Source organism: Empidonax traillii, unplaced genomic scaffold (genome assembly GCF_003031625.1).
Source record: "Empidonax traillii isolate 1590-97213 ecotype Southwest subspecies unplaced genomic scaffold, ASM303162v1 scaffold588:size748185, whole genome shotgun sequence".
NCBI lineage: Eukaryota > Metazoa > Chordata > Aves > Passeriformes > Tyrannidae > Empidonax > Empidonax traillii.
In genome coordinates, this window is record NW_020955781.1 from 532,798 (window position 1) to 550,197 (window position 17,400).

General features: G+C 41.0%; 1 protein-coding gene across 3 annotated transcripts in view; it reads left to right on the forward strand.

Moving 5' to 3' along the window:
* FAM13C (family with sequence similarity 13 member C) overlaps nt 1-17,400 on the forward strand; it is a 49,685-nt gene that overhangs the window by 22,271 nt on the left and 10,014 nt on the right. For all 3 annotated transcript variants that reach the window (XM_027898261.1, XM_027898259.1, XM_027898260.1), the window contains 6 exons: nt 4,790-4,940; nt 5,324-5,389; nt 10,432-10,642; nt 11,598-11,736; nt 13,144-13,225; nt 15,612-15,823. In XM_027898261.1, coding sequence (XP_027754062.1) covers nt 4,790-4,940; nt 5,324-5,389; nt 10,432-10,642; nt 11,598-11,736; nt 13,144-13,225; nt 15,612-15,823 — 861 coding nt within the window. The remainder of the gene's footprint in view (nt 1-4,789; nt 4,941-5,323; nt 5,390-10,431; nt 10,643-11,597; nt 11,737-13,143; nt 13,226-15,611; nt 15,824-17,400) is intronic.

Consider the following 17,400-nt stretch of genomic DNA (forward strand, 5'->3'; position numbering starts at 1 on the left):
TGCAAAGCATCTCCCACAGCCTCGGGCACCTGCACAGGAGCACAGATACACTCACACACTGCAAGGGCAGCGGATGGTACTGGACCCAACAAGGAGCAGACAACATTTTTAGTGCAAACCAAGACAGCAGAACAACAGAAGCAGTGGGGAAAGGGGGTAGGAGTGAAGAGAAGTCCATTCCTGTTAAATCGTGGAAAAGACAGCTTTGTTTTCATAACGAGCCAGGGAACATCTCTGGGTATTAATAGACTCCTGACTTTCATTAGGGGAAAACCACAGCGTGCCCTTTTAAAGGAATTCAGGCTTAATCTTGTCCCTGCAATGAATTATTTCCTTTGCATTTGTATCATTGTTGTGCAGCTCAGTGTTGAAAATCTCAGTGCTAACAAGGAAGGCTCTCTCAGTGACCAAGCTAAGGGAGTACACTCAGCCTCTGTTGAGCCACTTAAGGGCCTGGGGGAAATTGTGAAGTCATTGTTTCTTTTGAGAAACCCCACTGCAAATACTCCCTAAAGCTTCCACTTGAAAGCTTCCATTTTAAATCCTTGCAAAGGATTACTTTAAGGTTAGATGATTAGATAATTAAAATAAAGAGAAGACATTAAAACAAATCATTAATAATCAATGAGGAATGAGCAGGGGTTACAACCTGGTGTTTTCTTTTGCAGAATCTTAGATTTTTTTTTTTTGTCTCAGATCTCCTGCAAACCCAAATGGACATGTGTCATAAGAAAATAAATTCCCTTCTAGGATTAGAGAAAATGGTGTCTCTCTTCACTGCTCACCCGTGGCATTACGCAGACCCAGGGCATATCTTGTTCTATCTTATTGTTGCTTGTTCATTCCTCATAAAGGAAGTTCTGAATTGAAAATGTCATATGCCTCAAGACACAAATATTGCCATAACAGATACTGCAGAGGTTTATTTATGTTCACATAAAATATGCCTATCTTATTTTAACCTGAACTCTCAGGATTAAAAAGCTGTTCCAGTGTGACATATAAAAGCATTAATTTCCTTAGAGTGAAGAAACTGAACAGGTTGAAATTTGCTCAGTTTCTTTTCTATATGAATCTCTTCAAAGGCCATTAAATGCTGAAAGCTTGGATTATTCTCCTTCTCTGCCCCAGCTGATTTCATAAATCCAGTAAATCCATCTATAAACTGGATATAGTAGAATAGTTACCTTCCTGTCCTGGAGGGGCAGGACCAGGCTCCAGAGCAGGGTGCAGGCATCCTTTATGTTCAGGAACACCGTGTGTGGGTCAGAGTGATACCAGTTTATGCAGAAGGAACCAATTCTGGGCTTTGCTTCTCATCCCTTCTGTCAGGCTCCTGTTCACGGCTGGGGCAGTCCTGTTCCCTTTCCCCTTTTCCCTCAGTTCTTAAATTTACTAGACCTTAGGAGGTCCACAAGGATGAAACAAAGGATGCTCATAAAAGTAACGCTTTAACAGGGACAGAAGTTATTTCTAAGGCCAGGAATGGCCTCCTGGTCCCACAGTGCTGATCCTGCTGGGCCCCAGCTGGAGAGGGGGTTACTGGTGGCACCCACCAAGGCAAAGTTTTTAGGCTGTTTCAGGGCACTGCCACTCATTGCCACATCATTTTGTTGATGCACTGGGAGAATTTGTTCCCTCAGTGGCCCGTTCTCCAGAGGGATTTGACAGTGGGTGGTACTTATCTCTAGATGTAAGGGATTATCTGCCATCTCAGTAATTCCTTGCCCTAAGGCCTCCACTCCGTGTTTTTGATAATAATTGATTGGAAGGAGAGATGGTCAGTGGGGTACAGGCTACAAGCTTATTTGTTTGTGGAGATGGTGTCTTTCCTACAGACTGTGCTTCCTGTGCAAATGGCAGTCCTTTTGTACTGTGCCTTCTCCAGCACGCAAGGGTATGATATTTTAATGACTGTGGTTTCTTAAAGCATTATAAAAAATACCAAACAGGTGAATAGCACTACACTGTCTCTCTTCCTGTTTTCCTCTAGCTTCCTGTGAATGTCTTTACTTTTCCATTATTTGGAATAATGAACCTTGTTTTTTTCTTCAGTGGAATTGGCAAAGCTCAAGATCTTTGAACTGTCAGTTGCTTTAAGAGAATATAAGAAGACATATGAAACCTTTGTCCAAGACAATTACAGTAGCTTCTTTTTCAAGACTTTCAGGATACTCTTCTTGAGAGGCAACAATATGGTTATTTTTCCAAAGAAATTTAAGGATCCATTTCAAATACTAATATCCTTTTATTTTATTTGTATTGTCATGGATCAGGAATTACTGCATCAGAAACACTGGTGCTGGGCACCAGAGGGAAGCTGGAATGAGCACCAAATATGAACTGTTGGAAGTGAGATCATTAGCTGATATGAAATGCCCCATCTTAAATTACTTCAGTTATACTTGTTCTTCATCTAAGAGCTTACTAAAGTTGTTGATGGTACCCACCAAGGCCTAACTTTTCCCTCTGTGTATTTTAGCGGTTTGTTTTGGCTTCTAACACGTTTAGCAGCTTCTTTGCCTGGTCCGCCCTGGGCAGCTTTGTGCTTGGCCTTTGCTTAAAGCTGTGTCTCCGTGTGTGTGTGTTCCTGTAAATATGTGTTGACTTTTCATGGGTGGTGTGCTGTGGCAGCACCACAGTACTCAGCTGTGGTTTAGGAGTAAGGTGGGGTTGATGGCACACTCCAGATTCATCGTCTCCCTGGTAACATCAAAACGATCAAAGCTACTTAGTCTGTTTTCTCCCTACATCAAATCCCTGTCAAGGGCACATTCATGAAAATATACAAGCTATTTCTATTATTATTATCATTATATGAATTTTTTTAGTGTTTGGCAGTGACTGGAAGTTTGCCATCCACCCACCTTCCCCAGATGGGTGAAAAATATCATTTAGAGCGACGGAATATAAACCAGCTGGTGAATTACAGCAGAAACATTGCTGAAGTATAATGTTTAACAATGCAGTCTGTGTGAATGATTTTATACTGAACTTCCCATAAATATTATTGTATCATAAGAAATAGTGATGCAAAGTGAATGTATTTTCCTGGTAGGGGATTTTTCTTGTCAAATGCTTGAAGTAACACTCCATGAAAGTTAGGTACTTCTGTCAGGCATTCACCCATGTTCTCCTTACTGGTATGTTCTTCTGGTTTGTTCATCTATGTTCTCCCTACATTTCATCAGCTGTTCTCATGGTAAGGTCCAGGCTGGGACCAGAGTCCTCCCTGGTTTGTAACTGGTACAGTCACCTTTTGCTAGAAGACATTAATGGCTGCAAAATGCTTCCCATCTGCTGTGATAATTCCACAGCCACTTTATTTGGGTTTAGCTGGGATGAGAGACAGTGGAAAATGAGGCCTGTCATGTCATGAAAACCCTTCCCAAAACAGTGCCATGGGTATGGCTCTAGTTGGCACCATTCCCTTGATAAGGAAATTCACTTCCACTTGAAAGCAATTGGGTGTGAGAGGATTTCCATAATTTTCCTGAATTCTATAAAAGAAATGAAAGGATCAAGGCTGAAAGTCTTCCCTGCTGTTTTCAGGCAAACTAATTCGGTGGTTTTTTTTTTTACCTAAAGCCACTGTTATCCTTGGGTTTATCAAAGGGCTGCCTTACAATAAAAATAATGCAAAGACATATTAAACTACTCACTACATGGGTGACATTGTTACACAAAGTAAATCAGGCCAGTAAAAAAATCAATTTTTCACTAAATGAATTAATACTTTGGTTTCAGGGTGGGAAGAGGACCTTTTTAGGGTATAAACTTGAGAGCTTTTCTTTCTGTTGCAACTCTTATTATTTTCTTAAGAAAATGCTCTTCATAAATATGTACCATTTGGGTGACTTAATGTTGTACGTATATTCTGTGTGTGCCAGCTGTGTAATTATCAAGACAGCCTTGTGTGATTTTGTTTTATGCTGTAAGCTGTATTTCCCTTGAGATAGGGGATCTGAATGCGTGGGGGTAGTGACTCATTTTGCCCAGTCAGTGATGGTGATTAGGGCTTTCACAGCATTTACATCACAGCAAGATGCTTGTGTCAGGTTGTACAGTTTAATACTGCACACAGCAATAAAGACTGAAGTGAGAAATGGACCAAGCATGACACACTAGCTGAAAGTGCTGTGATAGATAACAAGCCTTGTCCTCTTTGATTTGTCTGCAGCAAGGGACAATGGGGTGTTGATTTTACCTTTGCAGTGGATGGCAAATGACCCGGTTGCTCTGTAGAATCAGCAGAACCTACAAAAAAGCCACGTCTACATAGTGAAGTACCTCTAAAAAAGCCAATTAAAAAAATACCTCTTCCAAGGATCCCACGAGGGAGCGTGTTCTCAGTAACTCTTTGTTCACTGCTCTGCACTGCACTCACAAGCTGGAGAGGGAGATTTGGTTTTTTATGAATGGTAAATGGGGAGGGACATAATGTCATCAGATCGTGATGTCAGCCCAATGAATGAAATACTTCCCTAATGTATTGCTCCAAGCCCAAGAAAAGGGACACCATCTCAGTTTGGCTCCCTGGAATAAATCGCCTTTTGCTGACGAAGTCATCTTTCCCACGTGTCATGAATAATCCATGTAAATTGGGACTTAAATAACCAGGAGTCAAGAAACTCGTGGAACAGTGCACGTTAGTTCCCTCGCACGTCCTCCCGGAGCTGCCAGTGGAACACCCCTTTGCAGGCACCGCTCATGGGCTCCGGGAGTTGAGGCGCTATCGCTGATTCCTGTTGTTCTCCATCCATTCCCAATGTTCTGCTTTTGTCTGCAGAATTCTTTGTTGAAGCTGCAAGCCTTGGAAACCGATCTGTGCTCTGCATTCCTGCCAAGCCAGGAGGAAACTCCCCAGCTGCCGGCACCCAAGGACACAGCCCCTCCATCCGTGCAGACCGGCGTGCAGGCTGATGGGGCCGGCGGTGGAGGTAAGCGGTCCTGTCGTGGTGTGCTCTCATTTGCAATTATAAAAGAGCCTTGTGACTTGCAGTTTAAAATCAGGTTTGCAGTCAGTTCCTCCGGGAAACAGTGCAGAGCTAATGCAAAGCACCATTTCCTGACGCAAATGCTGTGTAATGTAAAAAGGGGGTGATTCCTCTCGAAAGGACAGAAATTAATGGCTGTAACCCTTTGGTTTTCTGAGGGAGAGTCTTGCTTGTCAGACAGGTTTTAAGAATCCTGACTCTTTTATTTTCAGTTTTAACCTGCTATTTTTTTCCAAGTAAATTTGTGCTCTTTACTTCCTATGTCTGTATTGTGTGAGATCACCTGCCATATCATGTAATTCTATTTTTGTCATTCTTTTTGTCAGAGCAATATCACTTCATTTCTCCTATTATTGATTTTAATTTAATGCATCAGCAGAGAGATAGCGAAGGTGAGTTTTACAGCATGTGGATTTTAATCATTCACGAAACCCGTATTATTACACATATGGGCAAACTGTGGTGTGTTTTCTTTCCCTCTTTCCTCAATATGGAAATAAACAGCCCCAAGGCTCGGCACTATTTTTGTCAATTCATAGCTTGCAGTCCCAGGGCTTGGCAGAGTCGTGATGCTCAGTAGAAGAGGAGTCACTGATCGTGAAAAATAGGTCAAAGGAGTATGACTAATACATCTCACAGACAAGTGACATGAATACACAAATACCTAAATCGTGCACCATGCATGGTTCAAATTAAGGCAGGTGGGTCAGTAAATCCCTTTGCAATTGATGTTTCATGTCAGAATACATCTGGGTTCAGAAGAACTTACTTCAGAAGCTGTTTGCTCAGCATTTCCAGCAAAAAAAAAATAACATTGTTTACCTAAAAAAATAAAAATCACAGATGATAATGTTCTGCTTAAGAAATTCTAAAGTTTGAGGTTTGCATTGCAAAATTAAGGAAAAAGGTATGTAGAAGTCAAATTATTATAAAAATGAAGGAATGTGAAAAAGCTGTTTTCTGGGTTTTAGCTAAAAAAAAAAAAAAAAAAAAGGAATGCTTTAGCCCAGCAAGGGAAATACTTTAATGGCTCTTGGATACAGGTATGGAACTTGGACTGGTGCCAGCCTTGGCGTGGATCTGAGGCAGAGACAGGTCTCATGTGTGTGCTGCACAGGCAGAGACATTTTGCAGCTCATCCAAAATCTGCAGTGACCCCTTTCCTTTGTGACCGGGTGGGGTTTTCCTCCCTTTCCAGTAGTTTACCACATTATTTTGTTCTGGTAGTTTCATAGTTCATTGTTAGACGGTCTTTAATTGTTTCTTTTACTTATTTTTACTGTTTTGATTAGATTTTCTTTTTATTCCTGCTGTTAGTAACCCCTGCTTCCAATACCCTCTCTGCTCCCACTTGCCCATCTGCAGCTACTTGGGGAAATATTGCATGATGTAGCATTTTTCTTGCACAGTTCAGAGCATGCTCTGTCACTCCAGCAGTTCCAACTCTTGCTTTAGTTAAAGCCTCCCTATTTAATGGGTTTTAACGTGCATTCCTTCCTGCTAACATCTGCTTTGTGGTTTGTGGTATTTTTAGCAACTTGCCATTTTGCACAGGCAGAGCTGGCCCTCATTCTGCCTTTTAAATTACTACTGAGATCTTCTGATGCCCTGAGTTAAGGTACAGTTGTCACATGGGACTACTGGCTATTTCAGCTCAAACTTGGATGGAAATCCAAAGACTGGTACCAGTCTAGGCAGAGTTTTTAGAGGATGTGCCATATATGCTGCATCTCTAGTTGTTAACCTTTCCTCGATGAATCAGGCAAAATAAACACGATCCTTTCATTTGCATCCCAGTCAACAAAAACTAGATAGGTATGCATCATATGCATGGTGAATGAAGACAGAACAGGCTACTAAAATGACAGGGTATTCCAGGATGCAAATGGTAAGGGGATGAACAGTAACAGATGAGCAAAGTTGGCAGTTTCCAGTTTACTTCTGAATACGTAGAAACAGAATTTGAGTTGCCAAAGTTAGGCCATAAAAAATTTCTGGGGGTTACTACACTAGTAGGGGAAAACAGAAGAGCAGGGTATAATTTCTGTAGCTTTTGGATATGAGTATATATCAAATACGTGACTTGAGCAGTGAGCAGCTGAACCTAATTACAAGAAGTTCTAAATGGCTTTGAAATTAAAAATCCTCGTAGCAGCACTCACAGGCATTACATGTTGAGGGCTGAACATGTTGCATATGCATAGTATTTTTTCTACACAAGAGATTTCAGTGTATTATTGTTTTATTTAGAGAATATCACAGGTATCAGTACAGACATGTACCACAGGACTTGTTGCCATGTGAAGTCCATCTTATGAACATACTGCATAACATACCAGAAGCTGGCCTAAAGTCCTGTCCAGCAGATGAGATGGAGTAGATGCCAAGGGGCAACTTACTGGCTTGGGTAGAGGCAGCTTTAATTCTCAGTATTGTCAAAAATAGAGGCTAAAATGAGACCAGACACATGAACACAAGGAGAAGCTTGGTCAGTTCATGGGCTACTCTCAGGGTAATTCTCAGAGTCTTGTTTAGGATCTAGTTAGAACTGGAACCATGATGACGGCCTTAAGACTTAATTAAAAATGGGGTAGGTTAGAACTTGTTGTCATCACCGAGGTGTTTCACTACTACAGTAATCTGGCCAGGTAAATGAATCAGGTTGAATTATTTGCTGACCACTCATGAACAGAAGGCAGTAATTTAATGCACCTGTAGTAGGGTTAGAACTAAAGTCTTTCTTGGGCCGTACCAAAGTTGCACCACTGTGCATGGCCCTGGTGCCAAGGAAATGGAAGTGCCCTGGCCTTTGGGGAATATTCCCAGATTCATCTGGCATGCAGGTTGTCTCCCTTTCTGAATGAAAAAACCTCCTTGAATTTTGTGTGTTTTCACACTGGAGCTGCACCAGCTGCTACTTGTCCTTTGCATTTATCTTCAAGGAGTGTTTAGTCTTGAATGTGTGCTTTTCTTCCATTTTAGAGAGTGGATTGGCCCTAGGAAAATTGCCTGGTTGGAAATGTGAAAAGGAGCAAGTGTCTGTGACCCTGTGGTTTATCAGCAGTACAGTCTCCTGCAAGAGGGGTTGTTCTAGGTCCACAGAAAATCAGTTTAAACATTGGGAAGTTGTTTTCTGCACCTGCCATAAACAGACTGGCTGATCTTTTTATCACATTATTTTCCTTTCACAGCGAGGGGACTGCTACTTAATATGACTATAAAAGAGTTTATTCCTAATAATAACAGAACATGAGAAATCTGTGAAACTATTCATAGTCAACCTACTTCACAGTGATTGTATATTTCTTGAAGTTCAAAGATGGTGAAATTAAAGGAAGGAAGCCAGGTTCTCCTCACTGGCAATCTTCAGAATAGAAAAACCCAGCAACAACAGCAAACCAAAACCCATCCAAAACTGTATATTTTTTAAAAATCTTGCAGGGCAAGAGTAATTGCCAAAAAGGGATAACGCTTTTGCTGACAGCCATTATTCCAGCCATTATCACTGTGTGCTGTCAGCACATGATTTCCCATGGCTGGTACAGTGCTCTGCCCTTGCTTCTCCCAGATGCCCCTATGGGATCTCTCCGTGGGAGGATTTGAATCTCACACATGGTTTAGGAGACTTGGGTGTTGCTCTGGTATCTTGGAGAGTGGAATTTGACCTTCATAGTATGAAGCACTGAGAGGAGAGATGCAAGGTTAGAATTAATAATCAGCCACATTGTCTCATCATGAAAATGCTTAACATAATTATAATTGATGATGCTGTCAAGAGTAGGTGAGATACAAAGGTCACACGAAATTTTTGCATGACAGACTGTGATTATACAGTAGGATTTTTTGTTGCCTGTAAAGCAAAAATGGGTGGATAGTGCCCAATAAGATGATATTTTAGGCCATTGTAACTACTGTGTGTTAAATTAATAGTTGTTTTTTTGTGAAGGCTGCCACTCAGAGCTGTTCTTTCCCCACTGTCCCAGTGCAGAAATAGGGATTTGCAGCATTGGTACCTCTTGGGCAGAGGGCAAATAAAATGTACTGCACTAAAATCCTGACAGAAATCCCCACTCAGCATGGGAAAGTCATGTCCCATGTGCAAAGGAGAGAATCCAAAGAAAGTGAAGGTGAAAGAACTTACCTAAACCTGCCAGTTCTTCTGTGAGTAAATCCATGTACAGTTGTTTTTCAGCGCAGTTTTAGACTTTCATTGAATAAGAAGATTCTGTGAAATGTCTTAGAATGCAAGACATATGGCAAATATAACACTGATCAGAAATCACATGCATGCTGCCTGGAATTGCAAAATAAGTGAATTAAATATTTGAATTAAAAGGCTGTATTTCTAAATGAGTTTAGAAAAAAATAAAATAACATAGCTGGTGTAAAATATTATGAACTGTGGAAATTGCTGTAGGGGAAACTGAGACAGAGCAAAACAGAGAGAACTTTTGGGCAAGGACTTTTATGACTGGAGTTTCTCCCTAAAAAGTATCATCTCCTTTAAACTGCAATCATCTGATAGCAAAAATATGGATTAGGCTACATCATTCTCACCCGTTTCAACTACTGGGGGTGAGGAATAAGATACAATGATTATTCCCTTTAATGTACTCATGCACAGCAAAGGGAAGATGAACTCTGGATATTCCCTGGAGGTAGGCACTGTAATGTGCCCATTATTTTTCATGTTACCCATAAACAGAACCAGTGAGATGGAGTTCATCAATTCCTACTTTTTTCTAGCTTGATCACCTCTATAAAACAAATTTGACCTTTTGAGGCACCTGAGGTGAGGTTTCCATTTACAGTCCAAGGCACTGTTAACGCAGAATCACAAGCATGACTCCTCCAGGCAGCAGTCACTGCCCACCTACCTGGAGTAACTAACTGCAATATTACTGGTGGTGGTTGTTATTTTCATATCTTGTGTTCTTTAGACCCATAGGTTATGTCACTTCAAACCTTAACAAAAATCTGCAAGCAGCCCTGGAGTTTTACAGCATCAGGGCATATTATATTTTTGATCTTCCTTTCTCTTCACCAATGGAGTAAATGTTAAATCACAAAGTTAATCTTACTTTGCACACTCATCATCTACTCCAGAAATGTGGCTCTCAAAAGCAGACAGATCTGTGAAAATACAAGTAATGCTGCTACTCTGGGAAACTCTCCATCTTTATATCATACTTCATTATTTACAAACACACCCATCCAACTTCTCCCGTGGAACTCAAAAATTATTTACATTAAGCCAGTAACTGCACTCCTGTTTTGTCATCCTCAGTCCTGTGTCCATCCTGCATGTGATACTTTGCTGAACTGTTTGCTGTTTACTGTGAACCTTGCTGTGAGGAAAGATTTGCATTCACCTTGGTAGCTGAGTGCCTTGTGAGTGACCCTCGGTCCACACTGGTTTGTACTTTCTTTCCAGAGCCTGTGCCAGCCCACAGGGACTGGCAGAATGACATGGAGAGCAGCCCACAGGAACATCACTCCCTGGGGACCAGCAGACTGCTGTATCACATTACAGATGGAGACAATCCTCTTTTGTCACCACGCTGCTCTATCTTTAGCCAAAGCCAGAGATTTAATCTAGACACAGAGTCTGCCCCTTCTCCACCAAGTGCGCAGCCTTTCATGGTGTAAGAAAATGTATTTTAATTCTTACGCGTTTTTAAAACCCTTTCTGCAATCCACAACCTTTGACTCTTCTTGGTTTTGTTTTTTTTTTTAGTCACTGTCATGTCATAAACAGGAAATTTTTCATAATGTGGTGTATTTTGACATGGATAATTTCCAGTACCATAAATAGGATCTAGTGTTCCCTCTGTCATAACAGAGAACAATATTGTTTGAAAGCTTTGTTAACTACAGTTAGCAAGGACGGTTTTAAATGTTTGTTAGTAATTAGTGTGATAAGATAGAAAGGACTATCATGGCATAATACTAAAAATTTCAGCTGTAATTGAACTATAGGTTGAGCCATTCACTAGATGTGACAGTGTCATACAGCATATGAACTATTCATACATGTGATTTCCAGAAACCAAGCTGCAAGTTACAGAGAGAAATCAAACTTTCTTGAAGGCTCATATACATAGCTTCATCTGCATATGGATAATAATCAGATCTACTGATTTGCTACCGTAAATAATAAATAATCAGAAACTAAACTGCCTTCAGAATGATAATGCTTATTCTCAGCAATGAAAAACTCCCTGCACTTACTCTTGCAAATCATGTTGTCACAATCTCCTGTCGTAGTTGGAAGATTTGTGAATTAAGGTGTGGGTGTTAAATGTAAATCCTGGATGAGGGTTTGACTTACCAGATTTTTTTAATTCGGAAATCCCACAATTAATTATAAAGAGAGAGAATGAAAGACAGATAGTGAACCCATTAATATACCCTAGAGGCACCTTCAATCAAAAGCAATTATTTTATGCTTACTTTGTAAACCTAAGTTGTCTCTATCTTGTAAAATAACCTAGCTGTGGATTCTGAAGTGTTAAGAAAGGGTTAAAGTGTGGCTGAAACAAGGCAGCGTCCATTATAGACAGTTCTTAGACCCAGCAACTATTCTTTTGGCTTTTGCAGGCCAAGAAGTTCTTCCAGATGTAACTGTGAGGACTGCAAAGAGCCACAGACAGTAACACAACTTACCAAGCATCTGCAGAGCCTCAAGAGGAAAATTAGGAAGTATGAAGAAAAGTTTGAGCAAGAAAAAAAATACCTGGTAAGATAATAATTGAAAAGGGCAATACCAGAAGAGGGAGGCAAGGATCCCAGTGTATTTAAACTTATGCAAAAAAATATGGGAAAGGGTATTTTTAGTAGAATGAAATGGGAAAAAGTTCAATGAGGGAATATCTTTTTAACATCTTCCAGTGTAAGCAGTAGTTCTGAGACTCTAATTTACATTTTCTTTGGATTACCTTTGTTGCAAAATATCCACCTTCGAGAAGTGTGAATCAGTGAAATGTCGCTGACAGGCTTGTGAACCAAAATGATGCAAAAAATGAAAAAAAAATGGAAAAAAATAGATAAAAAGCTACTCATTCACTTTGTAGAACTCATTTGCTTGGAAACTGTTGCTCCTCTGTGCAGATTCCTTCTTTCAGGCAGACTCCTGTAAACCTCCAAAGTATGGGGCTCAACAGAAGCTGATGGCAGAAATTAGAGGAATAAAACTTCTGGGGGGGAGGGTGTTTGAGGTCAGTGCTGAGCGCTGTGCCCTCTGTGCAGGATTGTTCACATCGAGCTGGTTTGTGTAACGTGGATTGTGCAGTATAAACATATCAAAGCATCCTTGATGCTAAGAATCTGCACAATTTGAAATAGGGAGGTTTGTGATATTTTCTGACCATATTAAAATTAGTTACATATTCCTTTGTAATCCCATTGGTGACTGAAAACTTGAAATTGCGAATTTTATGGCTCAGTGGTCATCATATGCTCCCAGGAGAAAAATTTTATACATAATCCTCACACTGTGACTAGAAAAAGAAAAAAAAAATTCAGAGGATTAATTTTGCAAAACACTTATGCAATTTTTAATATCTTGAGTTTTGAAGATCCAGTGTAAATTGCTTTAAACTTGGAGACAATTTATAAATGCAAAGAAAGAACTGATATACAAAGATTTAGTTGTTACTTTTGAAATGACTCTTGCCCAGGATTTTTTCATTTCATTATTTAAGCAGGTCAGTGGAAATTTTTTAAGGGCTGTTTCCCAGCAGAATCCTTGTCTTAAAGCAAGGGCTTATCCCTGCAAAGGGACAGAGAGCTTCAGCTACCATCCTGGAAATCACTTAGGAACTTGACTAAAATTAGGTATTTGATCAGTCCTTTTGAAGTCACTGAGATTATTTACCCGATTAGTCAGAGACTTAAATGTTGTTGTGTCGTTTTCAGCGTCAGAGGCAAAATGCTCAGATCCATGTAGGCACCGTGCCACAATGGGCAGAGATGAGCCATGACAAATTAATGCCATGATCGAGCCAAACGCCCTGCGTGGCACCACAACACCAGGCAGCGGGAGCCACGGGCCTTTCGTAGCATGCAGGGTTTTGTCTGTTTTGATCGCTTAACTCTCAATTCCCTCTGTTTCTTTCCATTCTTTCCATTTGTTTTTTTCATTCAGCCTTCCCACGGTGACAAGACTTCCAATCCCGAAGTTCTGAAATGGATGAATGCTTTGGCCAAGGGTCGCAAGCAGCTCAAAGGTACATGATAGCACGTCGCTTCCCTTTATTGCTGAAGCTTTTGGAAGTAGGAGTGTACCTGGAATATTTTAGTCAGTTGTCTGACCTCACTGCTCTGCTTATTTTTCACAGTGCATGGCAATAAGTCACTCAAAGGCAACAAAGATATTAGGGGATACGAGTTGCCTTGATTCCCAAAAGCAGGGATTAAAGTAAGCCAGTTCAACCTTCATTGCAAGGCTAGAAAGGGGAAGGGGAAAAAGACACCGTCTCTCCTTTATCACTATAAACATTCATGCAAAAGGCAATGCTGTTCTGAATATTTTCATGAGTGCCTGAAATAGAGAAGTTAAAACTTTTCCTTGTAATAGCACAAATGGAGGTGCAACTATTTCTTTACGACTGAGGATACTCATCTCTAAAAATTTTCTTTGTTTTGATCATAAGAACAGATCTTTCCTTGGTATTAGGTTTGGTCTTGAGGGTCAGGTTTTGCCCTTGACTGTCTGCATATCACTCCATTAACGTCTAGGGGTGTATCACATGCTTTCCCTCAGGGAGAATGTAGCCAAGACAGATTGATTTTTTTTCTTAAGGTTATTTATAATTTATCTAAATCTTTTTTTTCCCCCTGTTATAAATGGATTCTCACTGCTAGATAAATTGTAGTTCTATCTTTCATCTCTGTTCTGGATATAGTTAATAATGTAGATATAGAGGCTGTGATTGTGGTAAATAAAGAATCAGAAACCCATCCTTCAGTAAATTTCTTCTGGAAAATTCTCCCTTGAGTACTATCTTATATGATTTCATCATCATCATCATTATGATTATTATTTATGTTGTTGTAGTTATTTTTCCTTGAACTTTGTGTCACAAATCCAGGAAAGGCAAATGAGTAGAAATGGCTAATCTACATAGTTAACTTTCTGAAAATCATCTATCTGACTCAATCATTGCCTCTCCTAACCAGGGTCTCGTGTTCATAGATCAGCCTCACCTTCACACCTAAAATGCTTAATCCTGTGACAACCCTTGATTTTATTATCCTGAATAATGGCACTGCTTTTAAGTGAAGTGAGATTCATGAGGTTCACGTGACAAGTACAATTGAAATGGAAAACACTCAAGTGCTTGTGAGTCCTTCTCCAAGTTCATAAGGCTTGTCCATCCTTTCTAGCTCTATGGGTCAACTGAAAATCGCTGGTTTTCCCTACAAAGCTGGCCTATATCCTCAGACTGTAACAGCTAAAAAAATTTGTCACTGTTTCTGCATGGATTTCAACAAATTTAACACACATGGAGCCATCAGCCTCCTGCCTTGCCCAAGGTGCCGCACCAACCAGATGTATTCTAGGAACAAAGTCTGATTTTACAGGAGCTAATTCAGATTGCAATTCAATTTCCCCGTTGCTCTGTGCAGGTCTCTGGAGCTCCAGGGTCTCTGGCTTGGTGTCAAGCTAATATTCTTGCACACTTTATCACAGCCAGGCAGGTTGCTGACTGGGAAGCTCTGACACACTGTAACCCGTCTGTCTTCTGGGTTGCTCAGGTGCTCTTCTGCCAAGGGAAGTGGCTGTTTCTCCCAGTGAGGACCACCTTAGCCTGGCTGGGAGGGCAGTGCAGCCTCTGGGAGGGAGGTGGAAGGTTTAAACTGCACTGGAGAGCAATGCTGGTTATCCAGACCTGTGGTACACGGCTCCAGCAGCCTGGCATGGAGGGCTCTGTGGCACAGCTTGGCCCCCCAAACCCTTCTTATTCTACTCCTCCCTTGTGCAGCAGCACAGGAGGGCAGGGAAGGACAGCTCGGGTGAGAGGGACACTGCAGAGACACTGCTCTGGCTTGGGAAGGTGTCTGTGAAAGATGCATCCTTAGACAGCAGTGCCCACAGCAGGCAAGGGCGTGTTCCTACTTATCCAGAGAGTACAAGGCTTAGCAAGAAGGAGGGGAATGAGAGAGCTCTGCTTTCATATTCCCCCCACACCCAACCTCCCATAAATATTTTCTCACTGTTTTTCCTTTTAAGCCCTTTCCCTAACTTCATTCCCACTGAAATTCAGCACTAATTTCTATCCAGATGCCACTCTGTAACCCCAGTGCCTCTTCAGTCCTCACCTTTTGTGTCAAAGATGGCCTTGGAGGAAAAATAGAATTACGTATGTGCTGTAAATTTCATTGTCACGGACACATCTCATCACTTGACCATTGGAATTCCCTTTAATCAGGCAAAAGATTTACATGTTAAAGTGAAGTAGAATTACTTTCCTATATATCTGTGGTATCATGAGAACTGTGTGCCAAAAGCAGGAAAGTTTTGTTTGTTTGTTTGTTTTCTCTAGCAGTGTCAGAGGAAACTGCTTTGCAAATATTTCTAATCTTTTTACCTGCCATTAATTTGCCTTTCAGAGCTGAAACTCAGAATTTCAGAAGAGCAAAGCTGTACCTCCTCAGCACCCCAAAGAAATGATCATTGTGAAAGCACTGGGACCTCCAAAGAGGCTGGCACGCAGGAGGCCACGAGCACGGAACCAGCTCCCTCGGTGGAAGAAACCATGGACAGCGTATTGAGGCGGCTAAAGGAGAAAAGACAACACTTTAACCTTCCTGAGGCGATTAAGGTATTTAACAAGCATGGCTGTTTCCTTTGGGACTTTATCACCTGAGGCAGGTATCAGTGTGTAGCTGTCCCACGGGGTGTGTGCCTCCTCTGTCATCTGGCACTGGCCTCTTCTCCCTAACGAGATGGGAGCTCTAGTGCAGTTTCTGAAGTGACTTCTCTGAGAAGAGTTCCCCAGACAAAGAGGTGCAGAAGGCCTTCTCAAGTAGAGCTGAGCACCTCTTGCTCAGAGGTGCCTGTGCAGAACAGTTTGCCAGGCACTGCTGGAACCTGCCTACTTGAGGCCGTGCGTGCAGGAAGTGCACACACAGGATTGCAAAAGCAATCCCATCTTCAGCCCACAGAAACTGTGTGACTATAAACCTCCCCGAAGTTCTTTTGATCATAAAAGGTCCTCTCTCCCCTGAGAGACGCTGAAAGCCTCTCTTTGCCCAGTCGATGGTTTGAGGTCACAATCCAGACAGCTTTACCCTTCTGATCTTGTACGCTTACTTGTGCTGTTACTCTCTCTGCTCTTCCATGTTCTCATTCTCTTCTAAATGTAGGAGCAGTATTCTGTGAGACATGATTGCTTGGCTGGGTAATTAATTTTGGTTTTGAACATCTTTTAAAGTTTTGCTGCTCCTTCCCATTCCTGGCACACTACAGGGTCATCTGAAGCAATACATCCCATCCAGCCCATTTTCTGGGGAGCTATTTTTGCTGTCCAGCGATGTTGCTGTTCTGATGTTATAAAACCAAGCAAGACAATAAATTCTGCCCTCAAAAGTACCTAAAATCTAAATGTTAACAGTAGCCTTTAGACTCTGGCAGGTGAACAAAAAAGGGGATGAAGGGGACAAGGAGGGATAAATGACTAAATGCTCAGCTATGTCAGAACTAGGAAATTATTCTGGGTGGATTTCAGTAGCAAAGAGTACCCAGTAGAGATAATTTTTAATTTTTGTTTTGCATCTATTCTTAGTTCTTAAACAACTAGTTGCTATATAAAAACCAGAACTGTGCATAACAATGCCATGCTTCTGAGATCTTGAGCTCTGTATACATGACTGATTTTTTAATTGTTTCTTTTTTTATGCTACTTCTTAAAAACCTGAAATGGAAAATGTGTTTCATAACCAGGAAACAAAAGAAGACAACAAAACCGTGCTGTTCTGTATATAGTCCTAAAATTCCCACAGTGTAGGGAATTGTTTTTTATTATGCAAGGAGTGAGATCAGATGACACCAAAACAGATGTCAGTGAGGAAATTCTGTCCAAAAAACTCTTTAAGAGTAAGCTGGGTGTGGATCTCTGCTCCACTGATTTTTCAATTTACTAGACTTCTCCTGATTTTCCAAGAGAACCTTCTAAATCTGTGCAATGGTAGTGCTGTCTTGAAATATTCTCACATAGAGTAGGATAATGTAAATTAAATGCTTGCACAAGGCATTATTTTCAAACGCCTTTTTTAAAAGGTCTTATTTATTTTCTTCTTGTGTTCTTGTGGAGAGAACTTGGTTGTTGTAACTGTTTGTTAGCAAAGGTGTTTGGTAACAGTCACACCAAACTGCTGGGGAACAGAGGCTTGAGCAGGA